This window comes from Canis lupus, chromosome 14 (genome assembly GCF_003254725.2).
Source record: "Canis lupus dingo isolate Sandy chromosome 14, ASM325472v2, whole genome shotgun sequence".
In the NCBI taxonomy this organism is placed as follows: Eukaryota; Metazoa; Chordata; class Mammalia; order Carnivora; family Canidae; genus Canis; species Canis lupus.
Window position 1 is genome coordinate 9,193,270 of NC_064256.1, and position 15,403 is coordinate 9,208,672.

Genomic DNA, 15,403 nt, shown 5'->3' on the forward strand with positions numbered 1-15,403 from the left:
ATCAATATGTAAATGGTGGTTAACATGGTAGGCTAATAGATATTCTTTGTTTTCTTCATTATACTTTTTCCCCTCACATTTCTATTAATACTGAATGGCTTTCCTAATTAAAAAGAAATAAAAAATGTTTTTTAAAAGCTCATTGGAAGCCACATTATAAAGTCTGCAATCTCCTACCTGCTTAAGGGGATTTATGGAGGGAAAATTGGATTCTTCTATGGAGGAGCTTAAATATACTTTAAAGAGAGAAACTCTACTATTAACTATTGAGTTAACTCTGTCAATAGTCTTATGCACTATCTTGAATCAAAATTTGTTTCTGATGTGCATGATCTAAGATAATTATGTAGAGAAATTCAACTGAATTTAATCAAATGCCATTTCTTGGTCTGGGGACTTAGGGGTATATCTATGAAATAATTTCCTCTTCTGAGCATCTTAAAAAAAAATGGTTGTTTTGCTAGAAGATAGACTTTTAATCTTACTTGCCTCTTACCTTAAGTTTTTCAGTGTTTTAAATACCCTAGGGCATTGCATGGAAAATTTAACACCTGAAGGGGACACCTGGCACCTGCCTGAAGCACTTTCCATTTCCTGCCAGGCACACAAAGGAGAGAAGTCATTGTGGGCTGATGTAGCACTCTTCAGGGGTTGATTTACAAGTGTCTCAGATATGTCCTCAGGCAGCTAAGAGCCTTCAGTTCTTGGGACTACATTTAAATTACAGAAGAAATAGAGAGCTGGTGATTTTCAGTAGAGGACCCTTATCTTCTCATTTTCTCTGCCTTTGTAAATAGATAAGGTGGAAGCTCAAATTAGTTCATTAGTCCAATACATCTGTTTATACAGGTCCTTGACAAAGCTTAGTGAAGAATCTACAAAGCAGAACCTATGTGTGGGATTCTTTTGAGTTCCATGTTACTTTCTTAGAGAAATCTTATAGACACATACATACATAAACACTCTTTACTTCTAAAGCTAAAATACTCTTTATTTTTATAAATATTAATTTTTAACTTTTATTAGCTTTGGTTTTTGCCACAAATATCTAATCATCTTGCTTATGAACTTCAGCCACATTGTGCCAGTTTTATTATCCCAAGAGTATTGCTGAAATTCACAAGCAAGATGAAAAATGCCTACAATGTTAAAGGAACGTATTCCCCCTTTTTGGTATATTTTAATATAAATATTGCCATTTGTTAGTATTCCTTAGTATTTCTGTAAAAGTATACATTGTTTTATAATATTCTAAGTGATCTGTGGCGGGAGATCTCATGTTATATATTCAAAGACTTAAAAGTGGAGCAGAGAGAGGTGGGGTAGTGCCAGCAGATGAGGCTGAGTATAACCCATCATGGAGGTCCCTGGGGGCAACTTTCCCTGGTCAGAGTCCTAGGAATGTGCCCAAGGCCACTTGCCTTGTTAGTTGGGATCCGAATCTAGAAAACTGAAACTTTTCTTCTTCATGAGGAACTAGATTTGAAATAGCTCAAGTTTAAGAATAATGAAAATGTACCCACTGGTCGGAGAAGTTCAGAGAAGTAAAAGGTAAGCCTGAGTTGGAAGAAACAAAATTTCACAGAGGAAGAGGAGGTGGTGTAATAATAAATGGCCAAGGTTTTGAGTTAGACCTGACTACCATTTACTGCCATAACTATGTGGTCTTGAGCAAATTATTCAAGTTTTAAGTCTTAGTTTCTTTATCTAATTAAAAAAAAACCACAGAGTAATAATAATTCAGGACTTAAATTATGCCCCACTGGTCAGGTCAGTCTTCATTCTCCTGTAGCAGCTGCTTCCCTCTGGCAGTCTGTCTTTCTGCCTTACCACAGGGCCCATGTTCTCATCACTCTGCAGTGCCTGTGGGAGCAGCGCACCTGTCATTTGCATACCTTCCTGCTTAGGAGATGTTCCTGTATAATGGAATATGCTTGTTTCTTTCCCATTCTTCCCCTATTGTATCCTTGAAAGCAAATCACTTTAAATTCAGTAAAAGATGACATGTGCGGACTCAATAGTGATCTTTTTTAGTGATCTTTTTTAGTGTGCAGTGAAGTTCTTTTTGGTTCTAATGGATTGTCACTGGTGTGGTTCACTGATTTCCACTCACTCTGCATTTACTACATACATGGGGGGCATTGGGAAAGCTTGTTGTGGGACGTGACGGTCCTTTCTCTGGTGCATCAAGTAGCGAGGCATAAGGAGTTGTGGAATTTAGAATGACTTTTAAATCTGATCTGATATGCATAAATGTATTAATAGCCATTCACTGGTTCTCTTTCTTCATCCTAGCATCCTCTCTACCCTAACTGCAGGAACACAATTTAATAATTTAAAATAGTTACTGCATACTTAAGAAAAAATCAGGGAGAAACCAAATAAATACTTTTTAACCTACAAATTTAGAATGTGAGATTATTTCTACTACATGCCAAGAGTGTAGTAAAAAAATCAACCAATTGGATATTTGGTTTCTTGGGAATAAAATGACTAATAGAACTTCCTTTTTTTCCTCCTTCTTCTTCAGTTGATCAGTTTATTGGATTATCATTACATTAACATACTTTCAGGAAAAGGAAAATAACCTCTAATCTCAATCTACAAAACTAAACTACACTTCGAGAAATCAGAAATTCTTAGAAAGCAAAACTCAACAACTATGTCAGTCAAAGAATTTAAAATTCAAGTCAGGCTTATTTTAGGAACTTAAATTGTAATATATACTGCACTTTGCAAACTTGAGCAGATTTGCCTTTTGAAAACCAAGAAGATACCCTATGATGTTTGAAAGACCTTAACTGAGGCACATATAGTATTTCTTGGACCAATAAGAATTTACTCTGTTGTCCAGGAACACAGTCAGAATTCTTAGATTTCATTAAGAAAAATATAAATCAGTCTTGCTATAAAATTTATGAGGCTGCCTTCATCTCCCACCATGCAAACACTTTGCTATATGCTGTTAATTTTAAGCTATATACTAAAACACATCACAACTTTACAATCAGTGTTTTAAATGGATGGCTGACATATAGCCTTTGACAATATTTAGCACTTTATAGCAATGCATTAACGCTAACTTTAGAAACTATAGCATAATGAAATTTTACAGCCAATTAAGTTGATGAGTCACTGTCAGCTTCTTAAATTCCTCTTTTAGATGAATAAGACAAGCAAATATAGGAAGTGAGGCACAAACTCTAGCTCTTGTAAAATCTTAAGGGTCCTCCTGAAATTGAAATGTTAGGGAATAAAACAATACATTGTCTAAACATCCTGGAAAGAAATAAAATGATTTCTATTTAAATTTAGAAATGGTAATAATGTTCAGTCTTTTAGTTTGTCATCACGTACTTACATTGACTTATGGAAAGAGTCATATAGTGTCCATTGACTTGTGTGACAATAGTTGCTAAACAACCTGAACTTTTGCTTTAAAACAAGTGCAAAATTGGATATATTTAATCTCTGCCCATACTACTAGGAGTTTATAGCTAGTCAAAGAAATAAGTAGTTTGACAAGTGCAAATTTGAATATGTCCCTTTAAAAAAATAAATATGTCCCTTTAAGAAGATGCTTTAATAAGATGTATGGTGTTGAGAATTAATTATAAATCTATTATATATAAAGTTGAGTCATTTTAGGAAAAATCAAGGAAGAGTATACCTATTAGGGGTGCCTGGGTGGCTTAATCGGTTAAATGTCCAATTCTTGATTTTGGCTCAAGTCATGTTCTTAGGGTCATGAAATCAAGCGCTGCCTTGGGCTCATTCTTTGTGCAGAGTCTGCTTAAGATTCTCTCTCTCTCTTTCTCTTTTCTTCAGATAAACAAATAAATACTTTAAAAAAAAGAACTTGTCTGTTAAATTAGGGCATCTCCATTAAAATTTATCATGAAAGTGTCACATATAACTTTATCCTAATTATTGAATGTTGAAAAAATATCTTTATAGATTGATAGTGAGGTTGCAGTAGCATTAGAATAAAATCATAATATGTTAAATCCAAAACATTTTAGGATAGAGTAAATTTAAAAATATAAAATATTTGGGATGCCAGGATGGCTCAGCGGTTGAGCGTCTGCCTTTGGTCAGGGCATGATCTTGGGATCCGGGATCAAGTCCTACATCAGGCTCCCTGCATGGAGCCTGCTTCTCCCTCTGCCTATGTCTCTGCCTCTCTCCTTCTCTCCTTGTGTCTCTCATGAACAAATAAATAAATCTTTTTTAAAAATGTATACAAAACATTCATACACATCTAGCTCTTATCTATATTTTATGGATCCTGAAAAATTTCCAAATTCCTTAATGTTCTCATGATCATTACTTTCTTGGAATCAATTTGGCTTGGGCATTTTCTGCCATTTCTATGCCTGCTGTTCATACTCCACTAAATGGTAATAGAGACAAAGAAATTCTGTCTTTTCTATAAAGTACACAAAAGAGGAGCACCTTTGTGGCTCAGTCTGTTAAGTGTCTGACTCTTGATTTCAGCTCAGGTCTTGATCTTAGGGTCGTGAGATTAAGCCCTGCATCAGGCTCCCTGTTCAGTGGAGAGTCTGTTTGAAATTTCCCCTCTCTTTCTCCCTCTCGAAAATGATGATAGATAGATAGATAGATAGATAGATAGATAGATAGATAATTTTTAAAAGTACATTTTCTTGATTATTAAAGAGGATCCACACATACAGAAAAATAAAGTATGCAAAAGAAAGAAAAACAAACAATAACATTCACAGAAGGGTGATGAGGGGAGGATGCATGTGGGTGTATGTGTCTGTGTGTGTTTGTAGCAGAGGGATTTACAGATCAGCAATTCAAACCACATAACCTGGAATTTTAGTGTTACAGACAATTTGTGTCCTTTTCAAATTTATACATTGAAACTCTACCCCCTAATATGATGATATTAGGATGTGGGGCCTTTGGGAAATAATTGGGATTAGATGAAGTTTTGAAGATAGAGCCCTCATGAATGGAATTAGTGTCCTTAAAAGAAGTCACCAGAAATATATCTTCCATGTAAGGATATAATAAGAAAATGGCTGCCTGCAACCTAGAAGACATCCTTCACCAGGACCTAACCATGCTGTTACCTTGAGTCTGGACTTCTAACCTCAAGAACTATGAGAAGCAAATTCTTTTGCTTATAAGCCACCCAGTCTTTGATATTTTGTTTTATCAACCCAAACTAAGACAGTTAGATATCTGTGTTTGGAAATTACAGATTTGTCATGTCCCCAAAATGGGAGATGTTGATTCAGTATATCTGGAGTGGCCCTAGGGAATCTATACTTAAGAAGATAATCAAGAATGGAATGACTGCTCTGGGATTTGTAGTCTTCATTTCCAGTTATCAAATTTAGTGATATAAAATAAATGAAACTGGGGTCTTATGGACCTAAGGACCTACCTCAAAGTAGTTATTTCTGTCTTGTATCATTAAGTTGATATGTCATTTGCCTCTTTTTTCATAGGCAATCATGCTGGTCTGCCCAGGAATATCTAGGTTTTGGTCCTATGTTCTGAGAAATCCCTCAATCCTGGGCTAACCAGAGTGGTTGGTCACCAGATAAGATCTTTAAAGAAACAACTGTATCTTTTTGTTTGCTGTGACCATTCTTCAATATTTATTTATGAATTGTCTACTTTGTAGTTAAAACTATGAGAGAGAAGTTTTTGGCAGAAGGTGAAAGGGCTGTTTTCACAAAGTCCCTTGATGCCATTCTTGACATAGCAGCACTGTCCTAAGACCCAGGAGACAAAGTGCCACACATGGGAGAAGACAGTGCTCCCGTATCTGTGTGGATCTTAGCTTAGATCATACAACAAATGCAGATTGAAGGAATCAATGTACCTTTTGGCACTTTGAAGATACTCTGTAAGAACTGATCTTCCCTCTCTACTCCTAAACCTGCAAATGCCTCAGTTGGAGGTTTTAGGAAAATGATGGAATTCCCTATAATGATAGCCTGGTTTTAGCTCTATTGAGTTTGACATGGAAGCAGACTACATAGAAATATGATAGGCAATTGGAAATGTGGGCTGGCAGTTAGGTGACAGGAAAGTCCTAGAAAACTAATTTATCAGACCACTAGATTCTGTAATAAATTAAATCAATTACTATAGAAATAGAAAATTGATGAGGATCTAAGCACAGCATGGTGACTATGGTTAACAATGCTGTATTATATACCTGAAAGTTGCTAAGAGTAAATTTTAAATGTTACCACCACAAGGGAGAAAAAAAGGTTACTATTGGAGGTAATGAATGTGTTAACTAACCTTATTGTGGAGATCATTTCATAATATATACATATAAAATCATCATTTTGTATATCTTAAACTTAAGCAATGTTATATGCCAATTATATCTCTGTAAAGCTGGGAAATATTTAAAAAGAAAATAAAATAGAAAATTGAGTTCGAGGGGTGCCTGGGTGGCTCAGTCAGTTGGGCATCCAGCACTTGATTTTCGCTCAGGTCATGAGATCGAACCCACCCACATTAGGCTCTGAGCTCAAAGCAGAGTCTGCTTGTTCTCCCTCAGCTCCTCCCCCTGCTTGGGTACGTGCTCTCTCTCTCTCTCTCTCTCAAATAAATAAAATCTGAAAAAAAAGAAAAAGAAAAATTGAGTTCAAGAAGAAGATTAAGTTGAATGATTCTTCTGAAGATAGCTGGTTTACTTATGGAAACACTGTCATTTAATATTTACAAAAAGGGCTCCCAAGTAAAGCACATTCAAAATGAGAATAGGCATGGCAGGGTGAAAAAAAAAAAGACCTTACTTTGAGACACTAATTAAATGATACTTCTGAAACTGAAGTGGATGAAAAGAATGCAATCTACACATTTTACTTATGAGATCAAGACACTACCAAAATGTTGTGTAATTACTAGAATGTACAACATAATAGGACTCAGTAAGGTGGAAATAAAGATAATGAAATGATATGTTTTTATTTAGTTCATATCTTTTTGTTGCTAATAGAATAGTTTCTGTTCTTTCCAAATAAAAATTTCAATACCGAGTTTAAAAGTCTGACTCAGTAAGTATAGGATTAAAGCAATTGAAAGTAAAATCAAATAGTTTTGTCTCATTAAGTGTGCCTCAAATGTGGAAATCTTAGCCCTAATGCCATCTTTTAGTGAAATCTAACACCAAATTAATGGTTTTCTTTTTTATTTTGCAGGGCTGGAACGAATTGCAAGGGATTCATCTTATGAACAGGAAGGAAAGGTCCAGTTTGTAATTGATGCAGTGTATTCTATGGCTTATGCTCTGCACAGTATGCACAAAGATCTCTGCCCTGGATACATCGGCCTCTGCCCACGAATGAGTGCCATTGATGGGAAAGAGCTTCTTGGTTATATTCGGGCTGTAAATTTTAATGGTAAGTTACAACTTTTTTTTTGTCCTTATATACTTTAGAAGTGACAGTGTTTGTTCTCCCTGCCCCCCATATAGGGAAGATACTGAGAGTGGGAAGCTCAGGATTAGAAGCAGTTCCCCTTTTAATCAGAAGTGTGAGTTTTTCCACCTGCTTTTAAATATCTAACATATTTTTTTGCACTCCTGAAAGAAGCATTAATCTGTTCTTGAAAGAAGCAGAAGTTAAAAATAAGCCTCTATCAATCAAAATATTCTACTTAAATACCACTATTTCAGAAATAACTTAAGAGACTTATTTGGAACCACTGACAACAGATTAGATTTCTTTTAAAATGTTTTGTTTGTGCCATTATTAGAGAAGGAATTATAGATATTTTGTTTTAAAACTGATTTTAAGCTTTTTAAACAATAAGTTGGCTTGAGGAAGGTAGATGATTCGGAGTTGCTACATATTCACCTTAGAGTGCTGTGTTAAGTTTCTGTGTCTTCTCTTCCTTTGTTTCACTTTCAATGATTTGGTCAATGTAAAACAATGGGCTGCATCTTGTAAAATAGAACTACGTACAATGCAGTGTAGATGGGATTTGCTTCCTGCAGAAGCAGAAATACTGCTTTCTGTGAGTGTTACAGAAGCTGATTCAAAATATGCTGGACCCATAGTATTTGGCTGAGAATAGCCAACTGCCTGTCTGAAGTGATGGAATTGTTGAATGTTGTTGCTCTTTCATGAAAGTTGTAATGGTTGCTGCCCATGATTTTGACCATTATTTTCAAATGAAATGATAGAATGCTCTGAGCTGTCTAATTCTTTCTGTTTGGCTGTAATCCACACAATGGACATGCCTCTGAGCCACACACAGCACTGCACTGTCCATCATAATACACTCCAGTGACCTCAGCTGCCAGCCTTTCTCAAAAAAGCACAAGGTCATCTTCAATTTAGAATTCAAGTGGAAACTTCTTCTTTTGCTTTGTGCAGGGAACATGAGACAAAATTTGGTTTATATTCAACACAGGGTATCCTTATTTTCAGCAGAATTTTTGTGAGACATTACATAACAATCCTTTCATTACAAATATAAATATTAAGGGGAATTTAAAAATAATTTTCTTGCAATTATAAAAATTGAGCAAAAGAGAAGTATTATAACGCAAGATTATTTATCCTAACATGAGGTTGGAGTACACTCCCATTTATCCAAGTTAGGAAGTGTGAAGAGCAATGTAAATGAATATATTTTCTCAATAACTGAAGCTCAACTCCAGATGGGAAAATCTTTAAAGAAACACAAGATTAAAGTATTTTAAAGGTGAATTGCCAATTTCTCTCTTATCTTAATCATAGATAAAAGCTAAACCTTCCCTTGATGACTTTCATTATTATACCATACTGTAATATAATGATGCTATTAAAGACTATTAAAAACATCTTAATGCCTAATGATTATTAAGACAATTTGCCTCTAGACTCCAATGATTCCTGAGTTCTTCTGTCTCCTTTTTATAGTCTTTTTTTCCCCTTCTACTATATCAGACTGCTATTTTTGTGATTTTTTTTTTTTTTAGGGCTGATCTCTTCCATAATTTGCTTCTTAAACTCACTGTGAACAGAGTAGCACATATAAAATTCCATTAATTTAGTCAAGATACATCTATCGAGCACACAGAATGTGTTAAACATTGTGATAGGTGCTAAAGATACACCACGGATAAAAAAATAGTCAAAACAGATATGAGATTTAGATTTTCTTGGAAATTTAGATAATAATCAAAAAAGCACACAAAAGTATAATAATATAATCTCTAGTGAGTGCTGAAAATAGAGGTATGCTGAACTGAGAGATTGCAGTAGGGAAACACCTCTACAGGTGTATCTGAAGGAAATGAGTGTCAGAGATAAGAGTAAGATAGAACACAAGAGGTCTTACAGGCCATTCTTAAGATTTGTTCTTCATCTTGAAAGCAACAGGAACCACTAAAGCATAATAGAACTATGTCTTATCTAAGAGTAAGTATACTCCAGATATGAGGATCATATAAAATACATGAATTTTAGTATATGAACTTATAATCTCTTTGAACTCCCTGAAGATTTATTTTGCTAATGGCTTGAAACTAGTCTGTATTCTAACAGCTGATGCTACAAGGTGAGAGATCTAAGCATAAGCAGATTGTTATGGATTATGTAATCCTCCTGATTTTTAGTAATTTTCAGGGAGTTTGTCAATTTTTAAATTTCATTGTTGGCTATTTATTAGTGTTAATTAATTATTAGTGCCTTGCCTATTTCTGATAAAAAGATATATAGGGTGGCTCAAATAGAAGTGTATTGTCAAAAACATTTAAGGAAGAAGAAACAAATATGGTAACCGGGATACAAGACTACATCAAGTTCTGAACTTCCCAAGCAGACAAAACGTAAAGGGACATCAGTGGGATACATAACTTTCATTATATGATAGAAGCAAGCCTACGTATTTTTTAAAGAGAGAATTGATTTTCTTGGAAACTATTTCTAAAAGAAATGTATCATATGGTACTTTGACAGCCTAATAAGCAAGGTCATTTAACAAAATTTTATACAAAAGCAGAAGCTTTCTCTTTGGCTGTTTTGCACATGTATCCACAGTCAAAGCCAAGAATGTAATGCTTGTAACACTGAAGGGTATTTTTTAAAAGAGTTTTCAGGAGGAGGGAGATAATCTTCTTTGATCTAGATTAACAACTCTCTCAAGCTCTGATGATACAGGGATTACTATATTCTGTTAAGAATAAATGAAGAGCTTTCCCTTATACTCTGCTTTTTAGACTCGATCTTCAAAAGACTGCTGCTCAGAAATTTAACATTTCAGTCAGTTAAAAATAAGAGCTTCTGGGTTGAAGGAGTGGTCATAATTTTGGACACTCCACTTCCCTTATTGCTACTTGCTGGTCCTGGAGGAACGTTGATATGTCCTAATAGCTAAATGGAGCACACGTCAAATCCATAGGCTTAAATATTATTGCTCTTGACAAGGCTTTTGTAGGAATTGGAAGTAGTCATCTAGAGTGTATACTGGGAACCTAGCTAACAGCTATTATATGTTGTTAATTGCATGCCAATTGAGTGGGTTGTGTTGGTGATGGTCAGTGTTCTCACCTAGTGAGATGGCTAATTCACTTCCCAAAGCCTGAAAATATGAGAGGACCATTGGCCAAACCTCAGTTTCCTTGAAATAATCAGTTTTGAATACCCTGAGGTGTGGAGAATGTACTTGACTAGATTCAGAGCTGCTTACTGTACATGACAACAAAAAATTATTATATACTTAAGGTTGTCTTAGCATAGCTACTACTAGTTGTCAAAGAATGAGCTTTGTAAGGCAATGATCAATTTTGTATAGTGTAGCCTTCCAGATTTTCTGTCAGGATCACTGAGCTACGAAAGGTACTCATAAGTAATTTTAAAAATTGACTTTGGATGGAATTATCTAGTAATGTCCATTTAAATATTGGATAATGTCTGCAATAAAGTGCAAATTGTGCTTCAAAAGAAACTGTTGTTAAACCAGTTCTTTCTGACATTAATGAGATATTGAGGCAGATTGCTTTTCACGATCCCTTTTAATTTGTGATAGTAAATAAAACCTTGTCATTGGTATGAAGGGAGACTTCCAGTCTGTAATAGCAGGAGACATAGGAGCCAGAACAGCTGGATGCTGCACAGACCATTGGTATAAAATTAAAGTAACTGTTTAAAACTCAGTCTTGCTGAGATTGTAACCTTGTGTGCAGTATGCCTAATTAAGCAATGGTTTAAAGACACTTGGTTTAAAAGGTCATGCTTCTTCCAGTTTTATTGTTTAACTGAGAACATAACAATAATCTTAGAATTTCAAATGGTGAATGATTAGTATTTCAGACCAGAATTATTCTATAACACAACAACTAGGTAAAGGTGAAACACAGTCAAACTACTAAACTCCAAAGTACTATTGCCATCAAAGGCTTAAACAACAATGGTGGTTTGATTGAATTTAATCACTCAAACTGTTATTTTCTCATCAATGGAAAAATTTACCTGAGCTATATTCGGTATATGTATTTTAAGCACATTCTGATTCATAGCATATCTGGAATTACTCATGTGTTTCTTACAACTTTTCTCAACCTTTTCTCTGTACTTGGGGAGCCAGAGGGAAACAAAGGCCTGCCTTTTGGATTAGTTTTATTGCTACCATTTGAGCAAAACACTGTTTCTATAAATTTTTTAAATACAAAGATTTATCAAAAGAAAAAACATAAAATAAAGAAGAGGAGTTCAGATTTTTCAGGAACTTAAGCAACGATGTCAATTCTTTCAGTCTGGTCTATAGGCAATAAAATATTAATACTTACATCTTGTATAGAATCAGAGATTTTCCTGTTGTCATGAGAACCTTATTTATTAGAAAGAAAAAGTGTTGGGTAGAATTCCAGTGTGATCTCCTCACTCCTTTTCTCTGTACTTGAGCTCACATCAGGGGCAGGGCAGGCACAGGGGCATACTAAACAAGAGTGTTTGTAGGTAGCAGAAACCACCTTAAACTTGCTTAAGCTAAAAGGAAGAATTTATGAAGGTATGTCAGGAAACCCCAAGGCAGAATACAACAAGGTCTAACGAAAGGGCTGATTATAAGAACTAAAAACCGGTCAGAAATCCCAACTTCTCCCTGTTTCCTTTGTTTGGTTTTGTTTATATTGGTTTTCCCCACTTCTAGGTTCATAGAGTAGATAACAGAAGGCCATCTACATTTCTACAAATTAGCAGCTATTTCTTCAGGGCACCTGCTAAAATTAACATGTATATATTTCTAAGTCTCAATTCTTACTTCTTAGAAATTTGAATCTTATTAGCCAAACTTTGGATGTCAGATCTGTTCCAAATTATCAGTGGTGAGGAGGAAGTAGTACACATTCCCTTGTCATAGGAGTGCTCTCCCTGTTTGAAAGGGACATTTGGGAAATTTCTGTAAGTGACTTGGGAAAATTTAACCAAAGTGAGCAAATTGATGAAAACATGAATACCTGAGAAGGGATGATGGCCCTCTAGGCTCAGAATCTCACTGCTTCCTTGCGTGGGTGAGTTTTCGTAAGCTAAAGGAGACACAGTTAAGAATCACGTAGAATCTGTGAGAGCCTGTGAGAGGAATCAACTTTGGAATATTTTTAATGTTAGTTTTCATTTTGTGGTTGAATTTCTTGGCATGAAGAGGAATGAACAGCTTCTCTGAACTCCCCAGTGAGATGGTGATCTAACCATTTCAGTACTCAGTATTCTGAGGAAACTATACCCTTGCCTGATCACAGAGGCTAGTATAGAGGTAGAATTTTCCAGCATCTTATTTTCTTTAGCAATAATATTGATTTCAGGTACTTAATGCAAATTTCCAAATATATAATTATGAATGTCTCTGAATATTATAGTCTGATTTTGAGGCAAGTGTGTTTGCATAAAATAACTTTAAGCTATCTAAAAGAAATAAATATGACTTAATATTAGGAAATATACTATAAATACACTAAGAGGTCAAATAAGACAAGGATAAGTATCTCATAAGATTCTTTAAAGTCATTTGATTAAAATATATCTCCCATTTCTGTACATAAACTAGAAATGGAATAAATGTTTGACATAATAAAGTACTCAACCTATAACCAATTATATATTTCTAGTTGTTATTCCTATTAAAGAGATGGATTAATGGTAAGATGGTCCTCTTACCATTATTACTAATATTCTGTAAATTGTAACCAATGTGACAAATATGAAACAAAAATAATAGAGATTACTACTAAATATGAAAAAGTATGAGTATTTTCAAGTGATTTGATCTCAAGGCAATAAGTTGAAAAAATACATTTGAAGGAATTACTTTAGGAAGATGATCAAATATAAAATTAATATTAAAACATGAAGAGCTTTCCTATACATTAGTAAGAAATCATTGACTAATATATGGGAAATGAAACTCTGTTTCCTTTGCAAAAAATATTTAAAATATCTAGTATCCAAGATCTATAAAGAACTTATTAAATTCAACAGCAAAGAAACAAACTATCCAATCATGAAATGGGCAAAAGACATGAACAGAAATCTCACAGAGGAAGACATAGACATGGCCAACATGCACATGAGAAAATGCTCTGCATCACTTGCCATCAGGGAAATACAAATCAAAACCACAATGAGATACCACATCACACCAGTGAGAATGGGGAAAATTAACAAGGCAGGAGAGGATGTGGAGAAAGGGGAACCCTCTTGCACTGTTGGTGGGAACGTGAACTGGTGCAGCCACTCTGGAAAACTGTGTGGAGGTTCCTCAAAGAGTTAAAAATAGATCTGCCCTTCGACCCAGCAATTGCACTGTTGGGGATTTAACCCAAAGATACAGATGCAGTGAAACGCCGGGACACCTGCACCCCGATGTTTATAGCAGCAATGTCCACAATAGCCAAACTGTGGAAGGAGCCTTGGTGTCCATCGAAGGATGAATGGATAAAGAAGATGTGGTCTATGTATACAATGGAATATTACTCAGCCACTAAAAACGACAAATACCCACCATTTACTTCGACGTGGATAGAATTGGAGGGTATTATGCTGAGTGAAATAAGTCAATTGGAGGACAAACATTATATGGTCTCATTCATTTGGGGAATATAAAAATAGTGAAAGGGAATAAAGGGGGAAGGAGAAAAAATGAGTGGGAAATATCAGAAAGGGAGACAGAACATGAGAGACTCCTAACTCTGGGAAACAAACAAGGGGTGGTATAAAGGGAGGTGGGCGGGGGGGTGGGGAGGTGATGGGCACTGAGGGGGGCACTTGATGGGATGAGCACTGGGTGTTATTTCTATATGTTGGCAAATTGAACACCAAAAAAAAAAATTAAAAAAAAATAAAATAAAATATCTTGGAATAAATTGAACCAAGGAATTTGAAAGACCTATATTAACAGATGACTTTATTGAGAAACATTCCTTGTTTGTAGACAGAAAAACTAATTACAAGAAAAATATTAATCTGAGTAAATCTGTAGTCAGACTTAGCTTAGTATAATTCCAACCAAATGATAAAGGAGTATTTTCTAGAATTTGAAACAATATTTAAATTTTAATTATGAGAATAAATGAATAAAAACTGAAATGATTTTGAGGAAAAGTTTATTTCTACCAAACATTTAATATTTAAATCTAATGACAAGCTATAGTCAATACAAATTGGAACTAGTACCGAAGAAATATGGCAAATAGAACTATATAGAAATCACCAGAAATATATAACAATAAATATGTAAATCAGTTTGTATGTATATGTATATACTTAAATATGAATTTATGATGTGATAAAGATGGACTTAGAACTCTGTGGAAAAGGACATTCTATTAATTGATTATCAACTCATAGTAAGATCAAGTGACATGATTCCTCCACATAAGAGTCTTATCCACTTGGAATTTATTTTAGAGTTAAGTAAAAAACAAGCAAGAGAAAAAAATAAAAGACAGTTCATTAAATTTGAATGGGGAAGCTTTTTGAATAGGACAGTGAAGGAAATTATAACAGGAAAATAGACCTGTTTGATTTAGTAAAATTTCAGCATTGTCAGATATTCAAAAAATATCATAAATACAGTTTTAAAACAAAATATAAAGTAAGGGATATATTTGGGCTGTTAGGTCAAAGGATAATAGCACAAATGTAAAAAGAGCCACTGTAACTGACATCAATGATGACATCTTGAAGAAATCAGTTGCCAAAACTTGTAAATGTTAATAAGCATTTTAAAAAACCCCATTAACCTTCACTAGTAATTACATAAATATAATTTAATCAGTAATAAAATATTGTTTTCCATCTGTCAAATTTACAAAGACATGAAAAATTATAATAGTGATTATCAAAAAGTAATTTTATTGGTTCTTTCAAATATGCTTGGTGAGAGTGGATATTAGCGTATTTTTTTCAGAATATTTGCTCAG

At 34.5% G+C, this 15,403-nt stretch overlaps 1 protein-coding gene across 7 annotated transcripts in view; it reads left to right on the forward strand.

Annotated features, from left to right (window-relative positions):
• Nucleotides 1-15,403, forward strand: part of GRM8 (glutamate metabotropic receptor 8) — a 731,467-nt gene that overhangs the window by 450,527 nt on the left and 265,537 nt on the right. For all 7 annotated transcript variants that reach the window (XM_049093381.1, XM_049093380.1, XM_025471533.3 and 4 more), the window contains exon 7: nucleotides 7,197-7,397. In XM_049093381.1, coding sequence (XP_048949338.1) covers nucleotides 7,197-7,397 — 201 coding nt within the window. The remainder of the gene's footprint in view (nucleotides 1-7,196; nucleotides 7,398-15,403) is intronic.